A 21,407-nucleotide genomic window follows, 5' to 3' on the forward strand; every position below is an offset into this window, starting at 1 on the left:
GCCCACCGGCTGCAAATGGAATTTGATTTTATTGTGATTGCACCCCTTCTATGTCTGTGGCTTCTCCTTTGTCTTTGAATATATGATATCTGTTTTGGTAAGTTTCAATGTTTTTTTGTTGTTGTTGGTGGTGGTGGGTTACCAGTTAGTTGTGACTTCTGTGTTTTCTTGATACGGTGTGAGCTTACATCCTTCTCCTCCACCATCTTGTCTCAGGGTCCTGCTTTATTTCAGAATCATATTCAGTTTTTTCATTTTTCATATATAATTTATCTATGCTTAATAATTGTATATAGAATTAATAACTTGTGATTGGAAATGACCTCAGACTTTGCAGACTGATGCCAGTTTGAAGAATGTTTCCCATCTGCAGTAAGATAAGCATAGAAGTGAAAGTACATGATTGAAAACTTTCATTGCAATTAGACATTTTCATGACATCCAAGGGCATGATTTTTTTTTTCCCCTAGATATGCCACTTTTCCACATTAGAAATATACACATTATTTTTTAACATTGATTTTCTGAGCATTGATATAGACCAGTAATATTCAAACAAAGGTTTAAAACATTTTAACACTTAAATCAAACCAGACCTTATGTGGAAGCCCAGTCTATAAAATACATGAACATAAAGTTCTCTTTAGAATTTGTCTGGGTCTGAAAAACCCCAAACTCACACTGTGGCCCCTTATTGCCACCACTAGGCCATCTAGTGCTTGTCAGGGCACAGTCTGAAACCCACTGCTTTATGGAGACCAACACATTTATTTACTGCTACTAAAATTAGGAATTAACATATATCCCATGACAGAAAAGGCAGTTTTTGTAATGTATAAATATATCTTATAAGAAAGCCCCCACACGCTAATTAGATTTAAAATCAACACCTAGAATTCAGAGTATTTGCTTTTGTGGCCTTGTCTTTGATGTTGTTTTTTAAAGTTTTCTCATCTTTGTCTGTGAGGTCTTACTACCTGTGGAAATGGCTTGCCCCACTGGCAGCTACAGACCTCTACCTCAGTTTCACTTTATTCTGTTGATTTTTGGAGGTGACTTGTAGGCCATGCAAAATGAGTTTTATATTTCTATGCATATTGTACAGTTAGTATTAAAATACTATGTGTATTTTAGATACACATATCCTAAATACAACCTTCAAGTTGGGTCAAAGTTCTCATAAAGTTACTCCCTGAAAGATAATATTTTTACATAGATACCATAGATCTGATTATTTCACTCACCTGTGTGAAATACTGTAGTGGTTTCAAATTGCTCTTAAGATAAAGACCAATAATTAGAGAAGTGCAAATCAAAACTACAGTGAGGTATCACCTCCCAGCAGTCAGAATGGCCATCATTAAAAAGTTTGTAAATGCTGGAGATGGTGTGTGGAAAAGGGAGTCCTCTTGCACTGTTGGTGGGCATGTAAATTGGTGCAGCCACTATGAAAAACACTGTGGAGATTCCTCAGAAAACTAAAAATAGAGTTGCAAAGTGACCCAGCAATTCCATTCCTGTGTATATATCCAGTCAGAACTCTAATTTGGAAATATACATGCTCCCTTACCTCTTCTGAACAGTCCCTCAGAGCCATCTTTGAGGCTGTCTCTCGGGCTTAAATCTTCAGTGTGTCCACTGAATAAAAACACAGTTCTTAACTTTAGGTTGTGCATATTTTTAAGTGGACACTAATTTCTTGGTGAAGCAGAGAAGGATGTGGATAGAGGGTCCAAGTCAGAATATAAACAGCAGCACTATTTATAGTAGCCAACACATGGAAGCAACCTAAATGTTCATCAACAGATAAATGGATAAAGAAAATGTGGTGTATCTGTGCAGTGGAATACTATTCAGTCATGAAGAGGAACGGAAGAATGCCATTTGCAGCAGCATGGGTGAGCCTAGAGACTATCACTTGCTTGAAGTGAAGCAAGTCAGACAAATACCACATGTTGGTTTTTTGTGGAATCTAAAATATAGCTAAAAATTAACTTATTTGTGAAACAGAAACAGACTCACAGACATAGAAAACAGACTTGTGGCTGCCAAGGTGGGGGCAGTGCGGGAGGGATGGATTTGGGGGTTGGGATTAGCAGGTGCAAACTATTATATATACAGTAAGAAGCACCAAGGTCCTACCATATAGTACAATATCCTGTAATAACCATAATGGAAAAGAATATGAAAAAGAATGTGTGTATATGTATGTAATCCGAGTCACCTTGCAGAAGCTAGCACAACATTATAAATCAACTATAGTTCAATAAAATCAAGTTTGTCCGATAAGTGTGCTTAGTCTTATTTCTGCTTACCTCTTTAGCCAGATATCCCACCTGTTCCCCCTGTGCTGCCTACTCTTTACTTGGCTTGTGTTTGTTTAGTTGGTTTTCATTTTTTAAATTACCTGGTTTTTTCTTATTTCAGGCTTCTTGCACGTACTCTTTCATCCTATTCTAACACACAGATTGAACCTGCTATTTCTTCCGGTCTTAGCTTAAACATCATCTTGGGGAAACTTTTCCTGTCCCTGCTTCACTAGCTTAAGTCTCTCCATAATGTATTCTCCTGTAGTTTCCTGTATTTTTTTTTATGGTATTATCACAGTTAAAATAACTTTTGTGTGTAATTATTTATTTGTATGTTCTCCCTGCAGATTTTTACTTCCACCGTGTAGAAACTCTGCCTTGTTCATCACCCTATCCTCACTATCTAGCAGTATCCAACATGTAGTAGATATTTGGTAAATACCTGTGGAAGAATTATGGATATATGTGTAAAATCTGTATTTTAATTTTTTTTTAGGTTAAAGAAAGACCTGATGTGGGAGTTTATATCAAGGATTTATCAGCTTATGTGGTCAATAATGCTGATGATATGGATAGAATTATGACACTGGGCCACAAGAATCGTAAGTGTAGTGCTTAATTGTGATTAAACAGTTACATGTTGAGTAGTCTGGTTTAGAAGCAAAGTTGCTATGGCACTTTGCACCATGAAGATTGGATTTTTTAGTTTCTTGTAAACCATTTATCTTTGATTATTTACTGTGTGGAAAGGATATATGAATGAAAGATATCACAGATTGCTTTCTATGTTGTCTACAATTTTGTTGCTTATTGATAATGCTGTATCTGAGATGCTCATATCAGTGTCTCTTGTTAGCTATAATAATATTGGTAACATTTATTGAGTACTTACCATGTGGCAAGTGCTTGTGCAAATGCTTTGTAAGAATGGTCTCTTTTAATCCTCAGAATGGACTTTATTAAGGTTTTAAATTCCTATGTTATGGCTGAGAAAACTGACATTTAAAGTAAATTATCTAAGGTCATATACTGTTTAATAAGTGTCAGAATGAGTATGTGAATCTGCGCTGTTAGTTAGCAGTAACGACTCGGCCACAAAAAGGAACGAATGTGTTAGTTGAACTGAGGTGGATGAACCTAGAGCCTGTTATACAGAGTGAAGTAAGTCAGAAAGAGGAAAACAAATATTATATATTAACACATATACATAGAATCTAGAAAAATGGTGCTGATGAACCTATGTGCAGTGCAGCAGTAGCGACACAGATGTAGAGAACAGACTTGTGGGCCACGACAGGGGAAGGAGAGGGTGGGGTGTATTGTGAAAGCAGCATCAACCTACGTGTACCACCGTGTGTTGCATAGCTAGCTAGCGGCAAGCTGCCGCCTAACACAGGGAGCCCAGCCTGGCGCCCTGTGACAACCAAGAGGGCGGACTGGCCGGGGGGCTTGGGAGGGAGGCGGTAGGTATATATGGGCTTCCCTGGCGGCTCGGCTGGTAAAGAATCCACCTGCAGTGCGGGAGACCTGGGTTTGATCCCTGGGTTGGGAAGATCCCCTGGAGAAGGGAATGGCTACGCACTCCAGTATTCTGGCCTGGAGAATGCCGTGGACTGTATAGTCCATGGGGTTGCAAAGAGTCGGATACGAGTGAGCAACTTGCGCTTCCCACTTCACTTCCGTTCATGTATATATATATGTATATATATAGTCACGCTGACTCATGTTGTTGTAAGGCAGAAACCAACACAACATTGTAAAGCAAGTATCCTCCAGTTAAAAAATTAAAAATATATATTCAGCTTAAAAACACCCCCGGCACTATAATGCCTTCCTTTTATTGCTAAGAAGGCAAACAGAGTGGCATTCTTTTTAGTAAGTTTCAGGTTTTTTATAAAGAATGAAAAACTTGTGCAGTATTGCTGGTCTCCCTCTGCCCCTCCCTGTCCCAGTACTAATGATGTGCTAACAGCAATTAGAAGTTTGAGGTAAAAGATAAGAACATAGAAAGTAAACTTTTTTTTTTTTTCTAAACATGAAACTTTGTATTTTGTATTGGGGTATAGCCGGTTAACAGTCTTGTGGTAGTTTCATGTGAACAGCAAAGTACTCAGCCGTAGATACACATGTATCCACTCTTCCTCAAACGCTCCTCCCATCTAGGCTGGCACATAACATCCAGCAGAGTCCCATGTGCTGAACAATAGGTCCTTGTTGGTTATCCATTTTAAACATAGCTGTATGTGCATTACCTTCCTAAAGTCCCTGAGTCCCCCACCTCCTCCCCCCGGCCATAAGTTCATTTTCTAAGTCTCTGAGTCTGTTTTGTAAGTTCATTTGTATAATTTCTTTTTAGATTGCACATATAAGGGATGACATGTCATATTTCTCCTCTGACTTACTTCACTCAGTATGACGCCCTCAAGCTCTACCCGTGTTGCTGCAAATATCATTATTCCATTCTTTTTAAGGGCTGAATAATGCTCCATTGTATGTGTGTACCGCATCTTTATTTGTTGCTCTGCTGATGGACGTTTAGGTTGCTTCCATGTCTTGGCTATTGCATACAGTACTGCAGTGAACATTATGGTGCATGTTGGCCATCTGTATGTCCTCCTTGGTGAAATCTCTATTCAGGTCTTCTGCCCATTTTTTGAGTGGGTTGTTTGTTTTGATGCTATTAGGCATCATAAACTGTAACTTTTAGAGACTAATCCCTGATAGATCACATCATTTGCAAATATTTTCTCCCAATCTGTGGGTTGTCTTTTCATTTTGTTTATTGTTTCCTTTGCTGTGCGAAAGCTTTTGAGTTTAAGTAGATCCCATTTGTTTATTTTTGCTTTTATCTCCATTATTCTGGGAGATGGATCAAAAAAGATGTTGCTGTGATTTATGTCTGAGAGTGTTCTGCCTATGTTTTCTTCTAGGAGTTTTATGGTGTCCCTTCTCACATTTGGATCTTTAATCCATTTTGAACTTTTTTTTGTGTATGGAGTTAAGGAATGATGTAATTTCATTTTTTGACATGTGGCTGTCCAGTTTTCTCAGCACCATTTGTTGAAGAGACCGACTTCAAACATTGTGTGGTCTTGCCTCCTTTGTCATAGATTAATTGACCATAGGGTCATGGGCTTATTTCTGGGTTTTCTGTCTTGTTCCACTGATCTATATTTCTGTTTCTGTGCCAGTATCATACTGTTAGGATGATTGTGGCTTTGTAGTATAGTCTGAAGTCAGGGAACCTGATTTCCTCCAGCTCTGTTTTTCTTTTTCAAGGTTGCTTTGGCTATTTGGGGTCTTTTGTAATCCATACAAATTTTGAGATTTTTTTTTTTTGGTTGTTCTAGTTCTGTGGAAAATGTCATTGGTAATTTGATAGGGATTGTATTGAATCTGTAGATTAGCTTAGGTGAAGGCAATGGCACCCCACTCCAGTACTCTCCCCTGGAAAATCCCATGGATGGAGGAGCCTGGTGGGCTGCAGTCCATGGGGTGGCTAAGAGTTGTACATGACTGAGCAACTTCACTTTCACTTTTCACTTTCATGCACTGAAGAAGGAAATGGCAACCCACTCCGGTGTTCTTGCCTGGAGAATCCGAGGGACAGGGGAGCCTGGTGGGCTGCCGTCTATGGGGTCGCACAGAGCCGGACACGACTGAAGTGACTTAGCAGTAGCAGTAGCAGTATAGTCATTTTGACAATATTGATTCTTCCAGTCCATGAACATGGTTTATCTTTCCATCTGTTATGTCTTCTTTGATTTCTTTCATCAGCATCTTTTAGTTTTCAGAGTACACATCTTTTGTCTCCTTAGGTATTTTATTCCTTAGGTTTATTCCTAGGTATTTTATTCTTTTTGATACAGTGGTAAATGGAATTGCTTCTTGAATTTCTCTTTCTGATCTTTCATTGTTATTGTATAGAAATACAACAGATTTCTGTGTATTAATTTTGTAACCTGCAACTTTACCACATTCATTGATGAATTCTAGTAGTTTTCTGGTAGCATCGTTAGGATCTTCTGCTTACAGTATCATGTCATCTGCAAACAATGATGGTTTAACTTATTCTTTTCCAATTTGGATTCCCTTTATTCTTTTTCTTCTCTGATTGCTGTAGCTAGGACTTCCAAAACTATGTTGAATAAAAGTGGTGGGAGTGGACATCCTTGTTTTGTTCCTAATCTTAGAGGGAATGCTTTCAGCTTTTCACCATTGAGTATGATGCTAGCTGTCGGCTTGTCATATATGGTCTTTTTTTTATGTTGAGGTATATACCCTCTGTGCCCACTTTCTGGAGAGTTTTTATCATAAAAATGTGCTGAATTTTGTCAAAAGCTTTTTCTGCATCTATTGAGATGGTCATGTGGTTTTTATTCTTCAGTTTGTTGAGGTGGTATATTACAGTGATGGGCTTGCGGATGTTGAAACATCCTTGCATCCCTGTGATGAATCCCACTTGATCATGGTGTATGATCTTTTTAATGTATTGTTGGATATAAACTGCTAGTGTTTTGTTGAGGATTTTTACCTCTGTCTTCATCAGTGGTATTGGCCTATGATTTTCTTTTTTTGTGGTATCTTTGTCTGGTTTTGATATCAGGGTGATGGTGGCCTCAAAAAAATGAGTTTGGAAGTTTTCCTTCCTGTGCAACTTTTTGGAACAGTTTCAGAAGGATAGGTATTAACTCTTCTCTAAATGTTTGATAAAATTTCTCTGTGAAGCCATCGGGTCTTGAACTTTAGTTTATTGGGAGATTTTTAATCACAGCTTCAGTGCTTGGGATTGATCTGTTCATACTTTCTGTTCCTTCCTGGTTCAGTCTGGGGAGACTGTACCTTTCTAAGAATTTGTCCATTTCTTCCAGGTTGTCCATTTTTTTTGGCATACAGTTGTTCCTAGTAGTCTCTTAAAATCCTTGGTATTTCTGTGGAGTCAGTTATAACTTCTTTTCCATTTCTAATTTTACTGGTTTGAGTCCTCTTCCTTTTTTTTCTTGATGAATCTGGCTAAAAGTTTATCCATGTTTTTATCTTTTCAAAGAATCAACTTATAGTTTCATTGATCTTTATGATTGTTTTTGTCTCTATTTCTTCTCTGATCTTTATGATTTCCTTCCTTCTGCCAACTTTAGGTTTTGTTTGTTCTTCTTTCTCTAGTTGTTTTAGGTGTAAAGTTTGGTTGTTTATTTGAGGTTTTCTTGTTTCTTGAGGTAGGGTTGTATTGCTGTCAGCCTCCCTCTGAGGACCGCTTTTGCTGCATCCCTTTATTTTTTGGACCGTTGTATTTTCATTTTCGTTTGTCTCTAAGTATTTTTTTTTTTTCAGTGACCCAGTGGTTCTTTAGTAGAATATTATTTAGCTAAACACACATTTGTGTTTCTTAGAGTCTTTTCGTTGTAGTTTATTTATAATCTTACAGCATTGTGATCAGAAAAGATGCTTGATATGGTTTTGATTTTCTTAAATTTATTGAAGCTCGCCTTGTGGCCCAGCATGTGGTCAGTCCTGGAAAATGTTCTGTGTGCACTTGAAGAATGCATAGTCTGCTGCTTTTGGATGGAATATTCTATAAATATCGATTAAATCCAACTTGTGTATAGTGTCATTTAAGGCCTGTGTTTCCTTACTGATTTTCTGTCTGGATGATCTGTCCATTGATAGAAGTGGAGTATTCAAGTACCCCACTGTTGTTATGTTAACTGTCTGTTTCTTCCTTTATGTTTGTTAGTATTTGCCTTACATACTGAAGTGCTCCTGTGTTGGGTCCATATATATTTATCATCGTTATATCTTCTTGGATTGAACCCTTGATCATTATGTAGTGTCCTTGTCTCTTAAAACCATCTTTGCTTTAAAGCTTATTTTCTCTGATATGAGTATTGCTGCTCCAGATTTCTTATGATTGACGTTTGCATGAAATACTTCCTCCCATCCTCTTACTTTCAATCTCTGTGTATCCGTAGATCTGAGGTGGGTTCTTATAGACAACATAAATATGGGTCTTATTTTTGTATCCACCAAGCCAGCCAGTCTATGTTGGTGCATTTAATCCATTTACATTTAAGGTAATTATCGATATATATGATCCTATTACCATTTTGTTAATTGTTTTAGGTTTATTTTTGTAGATCTTTTCCTTCTCTTGTGTTCCTGCCTAGAGAACATCCCCTAACATTTGCTGCGCAGCTGGTCTCACGGTGCTGAATTCTCTTAGGTTTTGCTTGTCTGGTAAGCTTTTGATTTCTCCATCTAATCTGAATGAGTCTTGCTGGGTAGAGTATTCTTCGTTGAAGGTTCTTCTCTTTTATTACTTGGCATATATTGTGCCATTCCTTTCTGGCTTGTAGAGTTTCTGTTGAGAAATTAGCTGATAACATTATGAGATTTCCTTTGTATGTTGTCTTTTTTCCCTTATTAGTTTTGTCTTTAATTTTTGTCTGTTTGATTACTATGTGCCTTGGTATGTTCCTCCTTGGGTTTGTCCTGGGACTCCCTTTGTATCCTGGACTTGGTTGACTATTTCCTTTCCCATGTTAGGGAAGTTTACAGTTGTTATCTCTTCAGATATTTTCTCAGGTCCTTTCTCTCTCTCTCTTCTTCTAGCATCCCTATAGTGCAAAAATTGGTGCATTTAATGTTGTCCCAGGGATCTCTTAGACTGTCTTCATTTCTTTTCATTCTTTTTTCTATATTCTGTTTTGCAGCAGTGATTTACACCATTTTGTCTGATGAGTCACTTATCCATTCTTCTGCCTTAGTTATTCTGCTGTTGATTCCTTGTAGTGTGTTGTTCATCTCTGCTTGTTTGTTCTTTAGTTCTTCTAGGTCTTGGAAATATTTCTTGCGTCTTCTCCATTCTTTTTCTGAGATCCTGAATTGTTGTCACTGTCATTATTCTGAGTTCTTTCTCTAAAGGGTTATCTATCTCTACTTCACTTAGTTGTTATTCTGGGGATTTATCTTGTTCCTTTATCTGGGACATTTCTATTTCTTTTCATTCTGGTTAGCTTTCTGTGATTATGGTATTAGTTCTGGAGAACACAGGATTATAGTTACTGCTTTTTCTCTCTGCCTTCTGGCAGATGAGGATAAGGGGCTTGTGTAAGCTTCCAGATGGTTGGGATTGGTTTTGGGGAACACTGGGTCTTGCTCTGGTTGGCAGAGCATACTCAGTAAAACTTTAATCCAGTTGTCTGCTGATGAGGGGGCTGCGCTCCCTCCCTGTAAGTTTGGCTTGAGGCAACCCAGTCCTGGAGTCTGTAGGTTCTATGATAGGGCTCTTGGCTACCTCCAAGAGGACTTAGGCCGAGACGCATCTCCCAAGACTGCTGCTGTCGGTGTCCTTGTTCCTGTGACGGGCCACCACCAACTGACACCTCTGCAGGAGACCCTCAAACACTCACAGGTTGATCTGGCTCAGTCTCCTGTGGGCTCACTGTTTCTTTCTCCTGGGTCCTGGTGTACACAAGGTTTTATTTGTGCCCTCCAAGAGTGGAGTTTCCCTGGAGTCCTGTAATCAAATGCTGCTGGCCTTCAAAGACAGATTACCTGGGGATTCCCAGTCCCTTTGTTGGATCCCCAGGCTGGAAAGCATGATGTGGGGCCTAGGTATTACTGTTCTCCAGTTTGTGGTTTGCCCACCCAGTGGGTTTAAGATTTGATTTTATCATGATTGCACCCCTCCTACCGTCTCGTTGAGGCTTCTCCTTTGTCTTTGGATGTGGGGGTATCTCTTTTTGGGTGCCTTCCAGTGTCTTCCTGTTGTTTGTTCAACAGCTAGTTGCAATTTTGGTGCTCTCGCAGGAAAAGATGAGTGCACGTCCTTCTACCATCTTGAACCAGTCTCAGGTAAACATTAAAAAAAAAAAAAAATATGTGACTAGACTGAAATCTAGTAAATTCAGGGAAATGAAGCAAAAATTTAAAAAAATCAATTGCCTTCTAATAAGCCAAATAATAGAAAAATAGAATACCAAAATTTTTACAGGAAAACGAGCAAAAGATATATGTGAATATGTTGTTCACAGAAGAACTATCCACAGCCGTAAGTATATGAAGGGATGTTCACCGTCACAAGTAATCAGGAAATGTATATTAAAACAACAATGGGAGATATTTTGCTCATCAGTTTGGATGAAAGGATATCCAGGTTGGTGATACTCTGAAGAAATGGTCAGTGGTGATGGAAATATACAGCCTTTTTGAAGGGTAATATAAGTGTATCTGCTGAAATTTTAAGAATGCAGTCCTTTGACCCGCTGTTTCTATTTCTAGATATATTGAATATATTCTAGAAAGATATTTTTTGATGTGAATAAAAAATACCTTATTGCAGCATTATTTGTAAGAGCAAGAAGTTTGATGCAATCTAATAATCAGTGAAATATTGGTTATGTAAATTATGGTGCAAAAATACTATGGACTATAATGAAGCTATAAAAAACAACACTGAGTTAAATCTATATGTAGAGACTTGAAAGACTTTACAGATGTAAGTGAAAAAGAAAGCTAACTAGCAAAGTATGTACTGCATTATCCTATTTATGTATGTGTTAAGAAAGCCAAACTATTAAACTATTATATATTTAGGCATTGTGTGTGTGCGTGCACATGTGTGTATGTGAAGTACGAATGAAAAGACATTTAATAGTGGTTACATTTAGTAGAAGGGAAATAAGATTGAAACAAAGGGGTGTAAGGAAGCTTTCTCTTTTTATGTATGTTTGTATTTTTAGATTTTTTTGTATTATGAATATGTTCATGTATTGCTTATTTAATGAAAAACTTTAACATAATTTATTCATAATAGTGACCAAAACCGTCCGTTAACTACTTAAAAATTAATTTGAGATGTGAGGTTTGTCCAAGGAAAATGAAAAAAAATTCTAATGAGAGAAATGAAAGGAAGGTAAAGAGATTTGAACACCTAAGATAGCAGGAAGGAAAATAATCTTAATAAATAGATTGAGTTCAAAAATTAAATATTTAGGGTGGAGTGGGAGGGGGGAAGGGAATCCTACACTATTGGTGACAGTGTAAATTTGGTGCAGCCACTATGGAAAATAGTATGAGATTCCTTAGAAAACTAGAGTCGGCCATATAGTTGAGCAGCCCCACTCCTGGGAATATATCCAGACGAAAGTATAATTTGAAAAGATACATGCAGAGAACAAGATGGTGGAGGAGTAGGTATATGTGGCGTGCATCTCTCTCCAGGAATACACCTTCAGACACAGAAGTGTGTGCGGAACACCAGCTGAGAGTGGACAGGAGTACCTGAATGGGCAGAAAAGGATATATTGACTCACACAAAACTCAGTATGCAAGACTCAGTAGGAGGAAGGAACTAGGGGGAAAAACAGGAGTATTAGTAGGACCGGACCTGCCTTCGGTGGGTGGGGGAGCTGAAGCAGAGGTCTGGTCCCCACATCGGGGCAACTGTCTGAGTCAGAGGAGAAACATGTAAGGCTGAGAGAGAAACAGCTGATCTGTGGCAGCCTAAATGGAATGAGAGTCCTTGCTGCAGCCAAACTTACCCCAGATGGTGCAGCGGCTGGGGGCTGGAGTTTAGGGATTGTGGAGCCTTTCCCCCCAGCGAGGGCTGCTGTAGACTGCTGAGAGACGGAGGGGATGTGAGGGAGGAGATTAAGGTGGGAAACGCCTGTGGAGGAAAGCGGGGCAGCTATGGAAGCAAGGTCATGCTGCTGAGTCACGCGTAGGGGGTTGGAGCCATTACCAGAGCCTCTCTGCCCCCACATGCCAGCATGTGCAGCTGAACAGTAGAGAGGCTGGCCCATCAAGCGCCGGATGCACCGAACTACAGAGTAGGGCCCCAGCCAGGGGGCCCCTTCTATGTGCCTGTTGCTCTGAACAACAGAGAAGGACCCCAGGCAAGCCTCTCAGTGCCTGATTGTGCGGAGAGAGACTGGCCAAAGAAGCCTTCTGATCGCCAGCTGCAAGAGGCTAGAAAAAAGACTGATAGGGCCATAACTCCTGCAGCAGAGGCAGTCCCTGTCCCTGCACACTTGGCACGGCAAGGGTCCCCACGATCCAAGCAGCTGCACCACCTTCACGCTCAATTCTCACTGGGGCAAAGCTGCCACAGGCAAAAGTCTTGCACCTATGCGTGCAGGGTCGCTTACGTAGTGTCTGATTCTTTGCAGCCCTGTAGACTGTGGCCTACTAGGCTTCTCTGGCAGTAAGGGGGCTTCTCCAGGCAAGAATACTGGAGCGTATTGGCCAAAGGGTATTGTCATACCCTTCTCAGTTCAGTTCAGTTGCTCAGTCGTGTCCGACTCTTTGCGATCCCATGAATTGCAGCACGCCAGGCCTCCCTGTCCATCACCAACTCCCGGAGTTCACTCAAACTCGCGTCCATCGAGTAGGTGATGCCATCCAGCCTTCTCATCCTCTGTCGTCCCCTTCTCCTTCTGCCCCCAATCCCTCCCAGCATCAGAGTCTTTTCCAGTGAGCCAACTCTTCGCGTGAGGTGGCCAAAGTACTGGAGTTTCAGCTTTAGCATCATTCCTTCCAAAGAAATCCCAGGGCTGATCTCCTTCAGAATGGACTGATTGGATCTCCTTGCAGTCCAAGGGACTCTCAAGAGTCTTCTCCAACACCACAGTTCAAAAGCATCAGTTCTTCGGCGCTCAGTTTTCTTCACAGTCCAACTCTCACATCCATACAGGACCACAGGAAAAACCATAGCCTTGACTAGACGGACCTTTGTTGTCAAAGTAATGTCTCTTCTTTTCAGTATGGTATCTAGGTTGGTCCTAACTTTTCTTCCAAGGAGTAAGCATCTTTTAATTTCATGGCTGCAATCACCATCTGCAGTGATTTTGGAGCCCCCCAAAATAAAGTCTGACACTGTTTCCACTGTTCCCCATCTATTTCCCATGAAGTGATGGGACCGGATGCCATGATCTTTGTTTTCTGAATGTTGAACTTTAAGCCAACGTTTTCACTCTCTGCTTCCACTTTCATCAAGAGGCTTTTTAGTTCCTCTTCACTTTCTGCCATAAGGGTGGTGTCATCTGCATATCTCAGGTTATTGATATTTCTCCCGGCAATCTTGATTCCAACTTGTGCTTCTTCCAGCCCGGCGTTTCTCATGATGTACTCTGCATATAAGTTAAATAAGTAGGGTGACAATATACAGCCTTGACGTACTCCTTTTCCTATTTGGAACCAGTCTGTTGTTCCATGTCCAGTCTAACTGTTGCTTCCTGACCTGTATACAGATTTCTCAAGAGGCAGGTCAGGTGGTCTGGTATTCACATCTTTTTCAGAATTTTCCACAGTTTATTGTGATTCACACAGTCAAAGGTTTTGGCATAGTCAATAAAGCAGAAATAGATGTTTTTCTGGAACTCTCTTGCTTTTTCGATGATCCAGCAGATATTGGCAATTTGATCTCTGGTTCCTTTGCCTTTTCTAAAACCAGCTTGAACATCTGGAAGTTCACGGTTCTATAGCACTATATTTCCTGCTCCCCTGGCCGCTGACTCCCCTGGTGTTTCCAGAACCCCTGCGACCCAAGCGACTGCACCACCTCTACACCTGGTCCTCACTGGGGCAGACCCAAGTCCTCCAGGGCAGCCTTGGGGGCAAACCCCAGGGGACGACCCACATGCAGAGGTGGAAATAAAACCACAGTTGAAACCCAGGGACAGTGTAACTAAGGAAGAAGACCCAGAACCCTCCCACCAGCTGTACAAGCTGCAGATTAAATACACATGATCAACTAGGCAGACTCTGTGTCTGTGAAATATATAAAGGGTCATTGAGAGCTCCCATAAAAGAAAACGTACTAGTTCTGATAGCTGTGGACATTGGAGGCAAGAACACAGAGAGGAGTAGGACCAGATTAGGATCTGAGCTGCCCCCACAGCAGGTCCAGAGATCAGCACAGTGTTAGAGGACATCCTAGGAAAGTGAGGTGGACTGTCACTCCCAGCGAGGGAACGGACTCTGACAGCAGTTACTCAAGAAAAACATTTTTTATTCTTATGTTTTGACTTGCTCTGTATATTCTTTTGGATTTTTTTTCCTTTTTTTCCCCTCCCTGTTCCATTGTAGTTGTCGATTTTATTGGCATATGGAATCTAATTAAGCTTTTGAGCTTTTTTTTTCTTTTCTTTTTTTTCTCAGTCACATTTTTTTTATTGTTGTAAATCTCTGCCTCTATGTTGGGCTTTTGCAGTTCTGGGGAGTTTTCCTTTTTTTTTCCTTTTCTCTTTATTTTGATTTTGAAAATCTGTTATTATTTTCCTACATTTATTCCCCATGTTTGCTTTTCCCACTGTTCAAAATGTAATTTTTTATTTCCTTTGTTTGCTGGGTCAGTCTGTTGTACTTGATTTTTGTTGGACTGTTTTGACTTTGCTCATGGGTATATATATATATATGTGTATACTCCATTATTATTATTTGCCTGATTTTGTAACTGCTTTTTGTCTGGGGCTCATCTTTGGTTTCTCATTTTTGGATATTTGTTTTAATCTCACTTAATGCCATAACAAACCACTTGTGGAATCTTTGTTTCTGACCAGAAATCAAGGCTCAGGGCTACCAAGACCCTAGACTACCAGAGAACTATCCCTTGGGGGTATCAAATAGTGAGAGCTTATACAAAGGAAACCACTGGAATACAAGACCCGGCATCACCCAACCAGGGGTATCAAATAGTGAGAGCTTACACAAAGGAAACCACTGGAATACAAGACCCGGCATCACCCAACCAGGGGTATCAAATAGTGAGAGCTTACACAAAGGAAACCACTGGAATACAAGACCCGGCATCACCCAACCACCAATAGCACCCTGTGCAGGAACCCTCATTTAAACAACAAACCAAACAAAAATACAAACCCAATCATCAGTAGACAGGATTACCACCTCACTCAGCCTGCAATGCAGGAGACCTGGGTTCGATTCCTGGGTTGGGAAGATCTCCTGGAGAAGGAAATGGCAATCCACTCCAGCACTCTTGCCTGGAAAATCCCATGGACAGAGGAGCCTGACAGACTACAGTCCATGGGGTCGCAAAGAGTTGGACACGACTGAGCAACTTCACTTCAGCCTTGCCAATCAGAGGAAAAACCAACAAACAAAAATTCAGAACAAATTTCACCCTATACACAACTTACACAAACCACTGGACCAACCTTAGGAGGGCAGAAACCAAAAGGAAGAAAGAATTCAACCTTGAAGCCTGGGAAAAGGAGACCTCAAACACAATAAGTTAAAAATAATGAAAAGGTAGAGAAATACTACACAAACGAAGGAAGAAACTAGAAACACAGAAGTCCAAATAAATGGAGAGGAAATGGGCAAACTACCAGAAAAAGAATTCAGAATAATGATAGTAAAGACCAAAAACCTTGAAAGAAAACGGAGAAAATGCAAGAAACAATTAACAAAGACCTAGAAGAATTAAAGAATAAACATGCAGAGACAACACAATTATTGAAATTAAAAATACTCTAAAAGGAATCAATAGCAGAATATCTGAAACAGAAGAACAAATCAGTGACCTGGAAGATAAAATGGTGGAAATAACTTCTGAAGAGCAGAATAAAGTAAAAAGAATGAAAAGAACCGGAGATAGTCTCAGAGACCTCTGGGACAATATCAAATGCACCAACATTTGAATTTTAGGGGTCCCAGAAGAGGAGCAAAAGAAACGATATAAAAAATTTTTTGAAGAGATAGCTGAAAATTTCCCCAACATGGAAAAGGAAATAGCCAATCGAGTACAAGAGGCACAAAGAGTCCTATACAGGATAAACCCAAGGAGAACCACCCCAAGACACATACCAATCAAACTAACAAAGACGAAACACAGAACATTATAAGCAGCAAGGGAGAAGCAACATGTGACATACAAAGGAAACCTCATATGCTTAACAGCTGATCTTTCAGCAGAAACTCTGCAGGCCAGAAGAGAATGGCAGGATATATTTAAAGTACTGAAAGGGAAAAATCTACAACCAAGATTACTGTACCCGGCAAGGATCTCATTCAAAATTGATGGAGAAATCAAAAGCTTTTCAGACAAGCAGAAGTTAAGAGAATGTGATACCACCAAACCAGCTTTACAACAAATGTTAAATGGACTTATATAGTAAAGAAATACAGGGGAAGAAAAAAGATCTACAAAATCAATCCTAAACAATTAAGAAAATGGCAATAGGGACATATATATCAATAATTACTTTAAATGTAAATGGATTAAGTGCTCCAACCAAAAGACACAGACTGGCTGAAAGGATAAAAAAATAAGACCCATACATATGTTGTCTACAAGAAACCCACTTCAGACCGAAAGACACATAAAGACTGAAAGTGAGAGGATGGAAAAATATATTCCATGAAAATGGGGAGCAAAAGAAAGCTGGAGTAGCAGTCATTTTATCAGACAAAATACACCTTAAAGAAGATTACAAGAGATAAGGAAGGACACTCCGTAACGATAAAGGGATCAATCCAAGAGGAAGACATAGCAATGGTAAATATCTATGCACCCAACATAGGAGCACCTCAAGACATAAGACATAAGACACACTAACAGACCTAAAAAGAGAAATTGACTAACACAATAATAGTAGAGACTTGAACACCCTACTCACACCAATGGACAGATCATCAAAACAGAAAATTAATAAGGAAACAAAAGTCTTAAATGATACGTTAGATGAGATGAATCTCATAGATATCTTCAGGACATTCCATCCAAATGCAGAAGAATACACCTTCTCAAGTGCACATGAAATATTCTCTAGGATAGTCCACGTCTTGGGTCACAAACCAAACCTCAGTAAATTTAAGAAAATTGAAATCATATCAAACATCTCTGACTGCAACGCTATGAGACGAGATATCAATTACAGGAAAAAACTGTAAGAAACACAAACACATGGAGATTAAATAACACATTTCTAAATAACCAACAAGTTACTGAAGAAATCAAAAAATTTCTAGAAACAAATGACAATGAAAACATGACAACTCAAAACCTGTGGGATGCAGCAAAAGCAGTCCTAAGAGGGAAGTTTACAGCAATACAATCCTACCTCAGGAAACAAAAACATAGACTAGACAACCTAACTTTACCCCTAAAACAACTGGAAAAAGAACAAAAAACTCCCCCAAAATTAGTAGAAGGAAAGAAGTCATAAAGATCTGAGCAGAAATAAATGAAATAGAAATGAAAGACACAATAGTAAAGATTAATAAAACTAGAAGCTCGTTCTTTGAGAGGATAAACAAAATTGACAAACCTTTAGCCAGACTCATCAAGAAAAAAGAGAGAAGACTCAAATCAACAAAATTAGAAATGAAAAAGGAGAGGTTACAAAAGATAATGCAGAAATACAAAGGATTATGAGACTGCTATGAACAACTATATGGCAATAAACTGGATAACCTGTAAGAAAGGGACAGGTTCTTAGAAAAGTTCAGTCTTCCAAGATTGAACCAGGAAGAAATAGAAATTATGAACAACCTAATTATAAGCACTGAAATTGAAGCTCTGATCAAAAATCTCCCCAAAAACAAAAGCCCGGGACCAGACGGCTTCACAGGAGAATTCTATCAAACATTTAGAGAAGAGCTAATGCCTATCCTTCCAAAACTCTTTGAAGAAATTGCAGAGGAAGGAACGCTTGCAGACTCATTCTACAAGGCCACCATCACCCTGATACCCAAACCAGACAAAGACAACACCAAAAAAGAAAGCTGTAGGCCAATATCACTGATGAACATAGATGCAAAAATCCTCAACAGAATTTTAGCAAACAGAATTCAGCAACACATCAGGAAGCTCATACAGTATGATCAAGTTGGGTTTATTCCAGGAATCCAAGGATTCTTCATTATATGCAAATCAATCAATGTGGTATACCATATTAACAGATTGAAAGATAAAAACCATATTATAATCTCAATAGATGCAGAAAAAGCCTTTGACAAAATTCACCACCCACTTTTGATGAAATCTCTTCCAGAAATGGGCATAGAAGGAACCTACCTTAACATAGTAAAGGGCATGTATGAGAAGCCTACAGCAAACATTATTCTCAATGGTGAAAAACCGAAAGCATTCCCCCGAAGATCAGGAACAAGGCAAAGGTGTCCACTTTCAACACTATTACTCAACATAGTTCTGGAAGTCCTAACTACAGCAATCAGAGAAGGAAAAAAATAAAGGAATCCAGATTGGAAAAGAAGTAAAACTCTCATCTCATGCAGATGACATGATACTGTACATAGAAAACCCTAAAGATAGTATCAGAAAATTACTAGAGCTCATGAGTGAATTTAGCAAAGTTGCAAGATACAACATCAATACACAGAAATCACTTACGTTTCTATATACTACCAATGAAAAATCAGAGAAATTAAGGAACCAATCCTATTCACCATTGCAATAAAAAGTATTAAATATGTAGGGATAAACTTACCTAAGGAGACAAACGCTGGACTGGAAGAAACACAGCTGGAATCAAGATTGCGGGAGAAATATCAGTAACCTGAGATATGCAGATGACACCACCCTTATGGCAGAAAGTGAAGAGGAACTAAAAAGCCTCTTGATGAAAGTGAAAGTGGAGAGTGGAAAAGTTGGCTTAAAGCTCAACATTCAGAAAACGAAGATCATGGCATCCGGTCCCATCACGTCATGGGAAATAGATGAGGAAACAGTGGGAACAGTGTCAGAACTTTATTTTGGGGGGCTCCAAAATCACTGCAGATGGTGACTGCAGCCATGAAATTAAAAGATGCTTACTCCTTGGAAGAAAAGTTAGGACCAACCTAGATAGCATATTCAAAAGCAGAGATGTTACTTTGCCAACTAAGGTCCGTCTAGTCAAGGCTATGGTTTTCCAGTGGTCATGTATGGATGTGAGAGTTGGACTGTGAAGAAGGCTGAGCACTGAAGAATTGATGCTTTTGAACTGTGGTGTTGGAGAAGACCTTGAGAGTCCCTTGGACTGCAAGGAGATCCAACCAGTCCATTCTGAAGGAGATCAGCCCTGGGATTTCTTTGGAAGGAATGATGCTAAAGCTGAAACTCCAGTACTTTGGCCACCTCATGCGAAGAGTTGACTCATTGGAAAAATTCTGATGCTGGGAGGGATTGGGGGCAGGAGGAGAAGGGGATGACAGAGGATGAGATGGCTGGATGGCATCACTGACTCGATGGACATGAGTCTGAGTGAACTCTGGGAGTTGGTGATGGACAGGGAGGCCTGGCGTGCTGCAATTCATGGGGTCGCAAAGAGTCAGATACTACTGAGCGACTGAACTGAACTGAAGGAGACAAAAGAACTGTATACAGAAAATTATAAGACACTGATGAAAAAATCAAAGACAACATAAACATGGAGAGATATTCCATGTTCCTGGGTAGGAAGAATCAATGTTGTGAAAATGACTATACTGCCAAATGCAATTACAGATTCAGTGCAATCCCTCTCAAATTACCAATGGCATTTTTCACAGAACTAGAACAAAAAAATGTCACAATTCATATGGAAACACAAAAGACCCCAAATAGCCAAAGCAGTCTTGAGAAAGAAGAATGGAGCTGGAGGAATCAACCTTCCTGACTTCAGATTATGCTACAAAGCTACAGTCATCAAGACAGTACTGGAACAAAAACAGAAATACAGACCAATGGAACAAGATAGAAAGCCCAGAAATAAACCCATGCACCTATGGGTACCTTATTTTTGACAAAGGAGGCAAGAATATACAATGGGACAAAGACAGCCTCTTTGATAAATGGTGCTAGGAAAACTGGACAGCTCCATGTCAAAGAATGAAATTAGAACACTTCCTAACACCATACACAATGATAAACTCAAAATGGATTAAAGACCTAAATGTAAGACCAGAAACTATAAAACTCTTAGAGGAAAACATAGGCAGAACACTGGATGACATAAAGCAAGATCCTTTATGACCCACCTCCTAGAGTAAGGGAAATAAAAACAAAAGTAAATAAGTGGGGCCTGATTAAACTTAAAAGCTTTTGCACAGCAAAGGAAAGTATAAGCAAGGTGAAAAGACAACCCTCAAAATGGGAGAAAATAATAGCACATGAAACAACTGACAAAGGATTAATTTCTAAAATATACAAGCAGTTCATACAACTCAATGCTAGAAACTCAACCCAATCAAAAAGTGGGCAAAACACCTAAACAGCCATTTCGCCAAAGAAGACATACAGAAGGCTAACAAACACATGAAAAGATGCTCAACATCCCTCATTATTAGAGAAATGCAGATCAAAACCACAATGAGATATCACCTCTCACCAGTTAGAATGGTCGTCATCAAAAAATCTACAAACAGTAAACACTGGAGAGGGTGTGCAGAAAAGGGAATGCTCTTGCACTGTTGGTGGGAATGTAATTTGATACAGCCCCTATGGAAGATGGTATGGAGATTCCTTAAAAAAAAGGGAATAAAACCACCATATGACCCAGCAATCCCACTCCTAGGCATATACCTTGAGGAAACCAGGGTTGAAAAAGACACATGTATCCCATTGTTCATTGCAGCACTATTTACAGTAGCTAGAACATGGAAGCAACCTAGATGTGCATCGACAGATGAATGGATAAAGAAGATGTGGTAAATATACACAATGGAATATTACTTACCCATAAAAAGGAATGCATTTGAGTCAGTTCTGATGATGTGGGTGAGTCTAGAACCTATTATACAGAGTGAAGTGAAAGAGAAAGATAAATATCACATTCTAATGCACATGTAAGAAATCTAGAAAAATGGTACTGAAGAATTTATAGGGCAGCAGTGGAGAAACAGACTTAGAGAGCAGACTTATGGACATGGGGAGAGCGGAGGAGAGGGTGAGATATATGGAAAGAGTAACATGGAAACTTACACTACCATATGTAAAATATAGCCAACAGAAATTTGCTGTATGTCTCAGGAAGCTCAAACAGGGGCTCTGTATCAATCTAGAGGGGTGGGATGGGGAGGGAGATGGGAGGGAGGTTCAAAAGGGAGGGAATATATATATATATATATATATATATATATATATATATACACACA

General features: G+C 39.5%; 1 protein-coding gene across 5 annotated transcripts in view; it reads left to right on the forward strand.

Moving 5' to 3' along the window:
• KIF3A (kinesin family member 3A) overlaps nt 1-21,407 on the forward strand; it is an 82,508-nt gene that overhangs the window by 33,262 nt on the left and 27,839 nt on the right. For all 5 annotated transcript variants that reach the window (XM_042250236.2, XM_042250232.1, XM_012178123.5 and 2 more), the window contains one exon: nt 2,806-2,911. In XM_042250236.2, coding sequence (XP_042106170.1) covers nt 2,806-2,911 — 106 coding nt within the window. The remainder of the gene's footprint in view (nt 1-2,805; nt 2,912-21,407) is intronic.

The sequence above is a fragment of the Ovis aries genome, chromosome 5 (genome assembly GCF_016772045.2).
Source record: "Ovis aries strain OAR_USU_Benz2616 breed Rambouillet chromosome 5, ARS-UI_Ramb_v3.0, whole genome shotgun sequence".
Taxonomy (NCBI): Eukaryota; Metazoa; Chordata; class Mammalia; order Artiodactyla; family Bovidae; genus Ovis; species Ovis aries.